This window comes from Porites lutea, chromosome 12 (assembly GCF_958299795.1).
Source record: "Porites lutea chromosome 12, jaPorLute2.1, whole genome shotgun sequence".
Taxonomy (NCBI): Eukaryota; Metazoa; Cnidaria; class Anthozoa; order Scleractinia; family Poritidae; genus Porites; species Porites lutea.
The window spans coordinates 23,643,953-23,652,682 of record NC_133212.1 but is presented as its reverse complement, the minus strand read 5'-3'; the positions used below and the strand labels follow the sequence as shown (position 1 = coordinate 23,652,682).

The following is an 8,730-nucleotide window of genomic DNA, read 5'->3' as shown; positions in this document are numbered from 1 at the left end:
TGAATTCGGTGTGAGTTTATTCGAATTCGGTGTGAGTTTATTCGAATTCGGTGTGAGTTATTTGAATTCGGTGTGAGTTATTTGAATTCGGTGTGAGTTATTTGAATTCGGTGTGAGTTATTTGAATTCGGTGTGAGTTATTTGCATTCGGTGTGAGTTATTTGAATTCGGTGTGAGTTATTTGAATTCGGTGTGAGTTATTTGAATTCGGTGTGAGTTATTTGAATTCGGTGTGAGTTATTTGAATTCGGTGTGAGTTATTTGAATTCGGTGTGAGTTATTTGAATTCGGTGTGAGTTATTTGAATTCGGTGTGAGTTATTTGAATTCGGTGTGAGTTATTTGCATTCGGTGTGAGTTATTTGAATTCGGTGTGAGTTATTTGAATTCGGTGTGAGTTATTTGAATTCGGTGTGAGTTATTTGAATTCGGTGTGACTTTCTGGAATTCGGTGTGCACTTGTGGGCCACCGTAATCCAGAGATCTATTTTTTATACAATAATTGATATATTTTATAACTTTTGAAAGCGCCCCTCCCCATTAGCTATAATAATAATAATAATAATAATAATAATAATAATAATAATAATAATAATAATAATAATAATAATAATAATAATAATAATAATAATAATAATTGATTGAGATATAAAAGTCTAATTAAGAACTAAACTGTTACGCTAGAAAACATATCAAAAAATATCAATATGACTTTTCTAAAGGGAGAAAGCATAAGGAATGATTCTGAATACTTGTTGTCTATCAATATAATGCTATTATAATAAGACTCTTTCAAATATGTGAAATGAAATCTATACATGAATACTTGATATTTAATGTCTCAACTTCCTAAAAACTTAAAAAACGTTTCAGAGTCGCCGAGCACGTAGGCCAGTGGTCGACAGCCTCTCGCGTCACTGACAGCACACGAAAGAAGCTGAAAGAGCACCGACGACAGACTCCGAGTGTCCAGGAGACTCGCTTTTCAAAATAACAACTAGCGAAATTACACACTCGCGTAAGACCGGAAGTTAATACAGGTTTTCTACAAAATATCGTTGCTAATCTTCCTCACTGCACGCTGCACCAGCGTTTCTAGAGCTAGATCTTATTAGAGCCGTCAAAGCGTGTAAATGCGTCTTCGTCGAAGACGGTTGATTTTTTCGTGAGGTTTTCGTGGCCAGAACTTGCTCCCTGTGTCGCCGCTTTTCCTCTGAAACGCTCTCTTGAAGCTGTTTAACTGGTTCTCTTGACTGTCTTGAAATCTTCCCGAAAGGTGTTTCTTTGGAAAGAGATCTTTCAGTTTCCTCATTCTTATACGTAGTCGACCTTCCTGACGGTAAAGACCTTAACGACGTAGCGATTAAATCCTCTTTGTCGTTTCCAGCCGCGAAGGAACTTGACAAACCGCTGGTTACTTGATGATTTGCATTCGTTTCACCCATGGTAGAAGACAGTTCAGTGCCAGCAAACTCACGCTGTGATTGGCCTCCACGCAAACACGAACTTTCTCTTTGGTCTCGTTGGGAGATAGAACTTACAAAATGAGGTTGCTTTGGCATTTTGTCATCTCCATTTGAAATGTCAGAGAGTTTCCCATCTAAACCACGTCTTAATTTTCTGCCAGACGCATCAAAGCGTTCTCTTTTATCTGAAGTAAGAGGAATTTCCATTGCAGACTTTGCCACTTTGTCCTCTGGATTTGCTAAAGCCGAACCTGAAGAAAGACCAGCATCTAACCCATAATTTGAATTGCTGTTAAGTTTGGATCGATTCCCAGCTCTTACCATTCGCTTTATAGCTGAATCTCCGCCTCCACGACTTATTCTAGCATCAAAATCAGAGAAGTCGAGATCAAACAGGTTACTAATTTCTTTTGTTTCCAAAGATGGCTCAGGAATTAGCGCATGACCATTGCGCTTTACTTTCTTTGAATTAACCAAAGGTGGAGACGACCTTTGTAGAGGAAAGGAAGGGAGGATAGGATACTCCGTGAAAACAGAACTTTCGTCAAATGAAAGATCTAAATTCCTTCGTTCCGAATTTTCTAATCCATTTGAAGGCTCACTAAGATAACATCCCCCAAACGGCAGTTTTCCGTTTTCACGGTCGCTGTTAAGTACATCACGCATTGAAGAAGTATCCACATTGCTATGTGTATTTCCAACAGTTTTCTGAGCCCTTTTGTCCAACTGCGCGATTACTGGATTTCCGCGATGCAAATTTTTAAGCTCTTGCCTAATATTTGTTTGCCTCAGTTGACGCGGCAAATTTGATGTTGGTAAGCCAAGCGAAAAAGTAGCGTTGAAGGAAAACTGCCCCGGCTGTTCTGTCCAATATCTTCTGGTGTCATAACTATTATCACTACATTCAAGTTTTAGAAGCCGTAGCTCTTCTTCCAGTTCATCAAGTTCTCGTTTTGTATTAGCTGTCAAACTTTGGTTGTGCCACATTGTCCTTGGATTACTCCCTGTTGGCGAGACTACATCTAGTTCATCTAGTTGTTTTGTTCTGTTTATATCCACTGTAGGGATTTCTTGAGACCGTTCTCGCTTCTCCGTTGCAAAACTGGATTTATTTTGACTCAGTTCTCCAAGATAAGTCAACTCAGAACCTTGCCGCTCTTTAAGCCTTTGTTCTCTAAGTTGTAGCCTCTTAATCTCCCGTTTTAAGTTGGTCTGGTCTGACGTATTAAGCACTCCTTTCGTCCTACTGGAGTGTAATAGGTACAGTGATTCTAGATAGTTATGAAATTGTTCTCTGTTCCTCAGCTGTGTTATATCTTCTGTTCTTAAGTTTGAAAAAAAGCCCAGTTTTTCGGACGACACTTGCAGTACAAGACTGACTTTTTCGAAAGGTGAACCAAATTGCAAGACCTGAAATCAATGTTACAACGCATACAAAGATATCTGTAAGAACAAATTCAAGACATGATTTCCTTACTTGAACGAGCCCTTTTCCCGCGTTTAGCTTCCGCTGCGCATTTTCTCGCGCTAAGAATTTGTTGCGTATCTTCGTGCATTTCCCCAGCGCTTAGCATCTGTTGTGTATTTAAAGCGTTAAGCACCCACAGCGCATTTCCCCAGCGATTAGCATGCGTTGCGTATTATTGGCGTTAACAGCCACTGCGTATTTCCCCAGCAATAAGCTTCCGTTGCGTTTATATCGCGTTTGGCACCCACTGCGCATTTCCCCAGCACTTAGCATTCCTTACGTATTTTTGGTGTTAAGCAGCCACTGCGCATTTCCAAAGCGATTAGCATGCGTTGCGTATTATTGGCGTTAACAGCCACTGCGTATTTCCCCAGCAATAAGCTTCCGTTGCGTTTATATCGCGTTTGGCACCCACTGCGCATTTCCCCAGCACTTAGCATCCGTTACGTATTTTTTGTGTTAAGCAGCCACTGCGCATTTCCAAAGCCCTTATCATCCGTTGCGAATTTTTGGCGTTTAGCAGCTACTGCGCTTGACGCATTTCCCCAGCACTTGGCTGCTGTTGCGTTTCTGTCGCGTTTAGCAGCCACTGCACATTTTCGCAGCGTACAGCTATTTAAAGCGTTTAGCAGCCCTGCGCTTATTGCATTTCCTCAGCACTTAGCTTCTGTTGCGTTTTTATCGAGATAAGCACCCACTGCGCACTTCCCCAGCGTTGTGTATTTTTGGCGTTAAGCAGCCACTGCGCATTTCCAAAGACCTTATCATCCGTTGCGAATTTCTGGCGTTTAACAGCTACTGCGCTTAACGCATTTCCCCAGCACTTAGCTGCTGTTACGTTTTTGTCGCGTTTAGCAGCCACTGCGCATTTTCCCAGCGCACAGCATCCACTGCGTTTAACCTTTAGCAGACATAGCGCAATTGCGCAATGACTCAGCGCTAAGTACCCTTTGCGTAGTTTTACCATCTGGCAGCCACTACGAATTTCCCCAGCACTTAGTATCCGTTGTGTGTTACAGGCGTTTAGCAGCCATTGCGCATTTCCCCAGCAATTAGTATCCTTTGCGGATTTTTTTATGCGTTTAGCAGCCGCTGCTTATTTCTCGGCAGCTTAGTATTTATTGTGTAATTTCTCTCGCTTAGCAGTCGGTGCACTTTCCTCTGAGCAATTAAGGCTTAGCGCTTCGCACTAACTGTAAGCTTTTTGGTCCACTAACAATCCCTTCGGACAACCATCAATTTTAGATCTTTTTAATCTCACTTACCAAGTTGGGAACTGCATCCTCGAAAAGAGTGTTTATTAACAAACATAGCACTGTTCCATCTTGAAAACTGACAACAGAAAGAAATTAAAAATTTCAAAAAAAAAAACGGAGACAACAAACAGACTGCACAAAATAAATTAAAACTAACGAGTCTCGCTTGTTATGAAACTGTGGTTTCTTCACGTTATTGAGAGAAATCTAATTACTGAAATCAATTTCCAGTCAGTGATAATATGTAAATTGGTCAATCAGTAAAGAAATAAAAAAGCTAACAGTTCAAAAATAAGTCATTTTTAATGCTTCGGTATCCTTTGGGAAATATTACAAGGCTTTCAGAAAAATTAGAAGTTTTATGATGAACATTGATAAATGTAACTACAATCCTGAACAAAAAGTCCTTGGAACAGTAATACAACATTCATAATTACATATACATGTAATTTCTGGGTGCCCTCACAAAACAGTGGTTCCTTTTGGATAATATCTTACAGTTCTCCCTCTCCCCCCACCTTATACAATGTTGAAACTTGGAATAAGTACTGAATACAAGTGTCAATAGCTGTTTATTATTGTAGGGTGGGGGAAGGGTTTGGCATGTGAGATTAAAAAATGCCCCAAGTACCACGACTTTTATCCATGATTGAAGTAAGCATAAATAGGAAGTTTTATCATGCTTTATTTATACTTCACCTCTGAAAATCTGTGACTTGTTTGCCAGTCATTCTTGATACCCAGCCAAAGAGTGCCGCCAAATGACCTTCCTCTGTAACATGGTTGACTTGATGATTTTCTGCCACAATGAAAATAGATACAGTTTTGAAAATGTATAAAAGAAACGCTGGAAACACTGAAAATTTCAGAATTAAAGAGTATTGCCATGACTGCAATTACCTTGACTAGACCCAAAATGTCTATAGAGACAATGACATAAGGCTAAAACAACTTTAAGATTTCCTTTGACAATGTCTGAAAAACAAACACTTGAATCAGAAATATTGTATGAGTGTCAAGTGACTTTATCTGGGATGATTTGCTCCACAAAGTAGGAAAAACCAAATGGGTCTGTTCAAAAGAGATGCCTTCATATGGTATAGGTATTAAAATAGGTAACGAAATACTGGGCAGGAATTCTGGCAGAAATTGTAGATGGAGGTTCCATGATCATCAACCATAATTTCTCTCCCTCGTACACTTTGGACCATGAAGGACATAATTTTTTTTAGACTCACTTTCAAATGGTGGCATAGCTTTCAATTTGCAAAGGCAAACTCACAAACTCCCAAACCACTGAAATAAAAGCTACAAATAGAGAGAGCGTTTTAGAAGATAAGAAAGCTGGAGTTTTTCTTACCTTCTGCAGTAATGTCATTAACTGACACATTGTAATACTCTAAAAAATTAAGGCAGGTCTGTACATTCTCCATTTTCTGAACATCCAGAGCTGGTTTGATGTGGATCTGAGGAGGATACTCTCCAACTGTGTTGCAGAATTTAAAACAAAAACAAAAACAAAAATAAGAAAAGCAGTAACCTTTGAGCTCTGCACTCCTCAGATTACCTTGTAGCTGGTAATGTAAAGATTGTGCTGTGTAAACAAAACCTTACAGTGTTACAAATAAATATGAACCTGGGGATGGAGAGACACAATATTGATCACAGTGAAGCTCATCATGGGTGGATTTTGAGAGGGGCGGGGGACATGGGTGCACCCACCCACCCCTTCATAAATGTTTAGAAGGATTTGTATGAAGTTATTGAAGCATAACAGTACTTATATTTTCCCACAAATCTACGCTAACAGGGAGATTTTTAGCAGGGGTTGGTGGGGGACTTTTCATCTTGTTCTTTCTAGATATGCCAACCAATCCCACAATTTCACAAATTTTGTTCTTGTGATGTCGTAACACACTTCTTTACTCTACTGCAACCGAAATTTACTCACCGAACATTTCCACCAAACTTAGTAGGGTGATCCCGTCTCCCAAGTCTCTTGCTATGTCTGTGATTAAGAACTTATCTTGACTGTGCTGAAGAAAGGAGTTGGCCCATTGGGTGAAGAACTGTGCATTGTTGAAGAAACAATTTTACAAAAAGTGAGCTTCACAAAAAAAGGCAAACAGGCTTATATTTCAGCAAAAGTGCCCTGCTAGTTCAAATGTTGGATAGTGCTACCCACAAGATAAATCAGTATCCAGTGGATAAGTATTAGGGAAACCAATAAACCAATATCTCTATCTATGGATAGCATTCTCCACTTTTTGAACAAATAGGGCCAGACTGTAGACTGGGGTTAATAAATACAAGTGTATGACAGCTATATGACCTCTCTGTACTTTGGTGGGAATTACAGAAGAAATCCTTCACAAAACCTTTTACATATGACAGTTAAAAGCCCTCTCCCTGCTCAACCTTCCCAAGTTTGAGAATTGTATATGCTTTGAAAACAAAATGACAAATTAATGATCCAACCTCCTTCTCACTTCTTACTACTTACACTATTTCTTCTCAGACCCCTTACCCCTTTACTTCACAGGCTACTTTATACATTTCCTTAAACTTTTACCTATGTTCCCACCCTCTTTCACCCAATTCCTGGCATCCTATTCTCTCCACCCAACAATCCATTTCTCAGATCCTTTTCCCATTCCTCCAGTTTCCACTCCCAGCCCTTTCTCTCAATTCTCTCCTTTTTTTCTCCCGATTCCCATCCCTTCTCTCAAGGGGGTAGTAACCCTTTCTAGAAAAAGCCCTTTTTTCTTTTCAGGATTCCATTCACTTACCATACATTCATCATACGTTAGCTGTCCAAGTTCTGAAGGATTACAGTGTGTGAGAGTGTTTTTATACAAGGTTGATGCATTTGGAGTGCAGGGTCGTTCAGATGGATGATCAGATAAGCTACGAAGCATCTTACTAATTCCAGGGCTTGGGGTTGATCTTGGTGAAGTGACACTATTAGCACTCTCGGCAGGTATTGGCATAAACGCAGTGCTACTCTGCTCAGAGAAGAAATTTGTCAGCTGAGGGCTCACCCTCTTACTGCGATTCCCTGGAATCAAGGCACTGTTTGTGGACAGATCTTCCTTAAGGTCAATTTGCCTTGCAGTAGTGTCATTAACTGAGATGTCAGCTGCGTTTTCTTCTAAAAGATTTGTCGAGTTGGTAGATCGTGCAGTAAGGAGTACCGATGTCATATCAGATGATGAGTCACATTCACTGTATGCTGTACTGGCAGGAAAGATTGATTCATCACCACTGGCATAGAATACAGAATCTTTCAAATGGACTGCATTTGCCATAATGGGCGAGGTCAAGTCACTCGGTATCTTGTACTCTACCATTCTTTTTGTTGTCACACAGGAATCCAGCTCAATGCAATATTCCTAAAACAAATCTTCTTCATCACCATGGTGCTACTCAGTAATGTTGCAAGCTGTAATGGATAAAGCCAATAAAATGTCAACTGTTCAAGCTAGAATTATCATTATTATTACAACAACATTCTCTTTGCTAAATCGCTGATAATTCACGAGGAAAAGAATGAAAGTAATGCATACAAATGCAATGTGTTCGCACGTGCAGAAATTTTACCAAAAGTACGGTTATCTTCAGTACAAGAAACGCGTCACCTAAAAACCGTCGGAGGAACTAGCCGGTCGACTCAAGCAGTAACTTCCAAATACATGTACACGAGTATGTACGTGTCGGCTGATTAGGTCGCTAATCCCTTCTTTACAATAGAAAGATCTTTTCAAAGGAAGGCAGTCACGATCACAAGAGAACAGAGAGGAAAAACGTCATTTTCCTCGCTTAAATTTTGTTTTTTCGATACCAAGGCTAGCTACAGGTGGTTTGCAGAAACACCATGCACTTGGACAAGAATTTCGGATCAACTATATGCAATACAAGAGCAATTAGAAAAATAACTATGATTTTTATTTGCGAAAAGACACGATGCACGTAGAGCCAGACCTTTACGGAAAAGTAAAAGCCTAAACTTTAGCTACACGCGAACCAATTTCGAGAAAACGTCACAGTACACCGTACAACTCAAATGTCAGTTTCACTCACCTCCTAACATCGGCCAACTCGCATTCTGCGATCTTGACAAGCACAATGCTCTTGTTTACACGCACTTAACTTGTAATTTACCCAAGTCTACTTATATTAGGTTTCAAGAGAATGAGAAAAACTTAAGGTTCTAATGACGAACGACGCACAGAATACATCGTCCTTGAAATCGACGAGAAGGAGGCAAAGCTTCAGTCGCAGATGTCGTGACTGTAAGCGTTACTTTACATGAAGCATTCCTGAATCACGCATCACGCAGCTTCCCGAATACCGCTGGAATGTTTGGAATGCAGTTCCTTTGCGTAAACTGTGCGCGGGTAAGAAAAATGTCTTCCCAGTGAAAAAAGATCATCGCAGTTTTTGACCCAACTTTCGCAGTTGCGAAAAAGAAAGCTTGAAAAAAGTTTTGTCTATAACTACCTCTTTCATCTAATTCTTCACCACCCAGTTCCTTTGTCTGA

The 8,730-nt window shown here is 40.0% G+C and overlaps 1 protein-coding gene across 1 annotated transcript; it reads right to left on the bottom strand.

Annotated features, from left to right (window-relative positions):
* Window positions 1–657: 657 nt before the first annotated feature.
* On the bottom strand, window positions 658–7,591 carry LOC140921152 (uncharacterized). The gene is made up of 7 exons (XM_073371121.1): window positions 6,979–7,591; window positions 6,141–6,258; window positions 5,550–5,675; window positions 5,090–5,164; window positions 4,889–4,988; window positions 4,199–4,265; window positions 658–2,875 (listed from the first exon to the last, which is right to left on the bottom strand). The coding sequence occupies exons 1-7, from the start codon at window positions 7,537–7,539 to the stop codon at window positions 1,061–1,063; spliced, it is 2,862 nt and encodes a 953-aa protein (XP_073227222.1). The 5' UTR covers window positions 7,540–7,591; the 3' UTR covers window positions 658–1,060.
* Between the last annotated feature and the right edge of the window lie 1,139 nt (window positions 7,592–8,730).

Coding starts and splice junctions, on each gene's coding strand:
- LOC140921152 (XM_073371121.1), bottom strand. CDS start 7,539: ATGGTAGAGTACAAGATACCGAGTGACTTGACCTCGCCCATTATGGCA. Junction 5,165..5,549: donor TAATGACATTACTGCAGAAG/GTAAGAAAAACT, acceptor TTTGTTTTTCAG/ACATTGTCAAAGGAAATCTT. Junction 2,876..4,198: donor AGGATGCAGTTCCCAACTTG/GTAAGTGAGATT, acceptor CATTGATTTCAG/GTCTTGCAATTTGGTTCACC.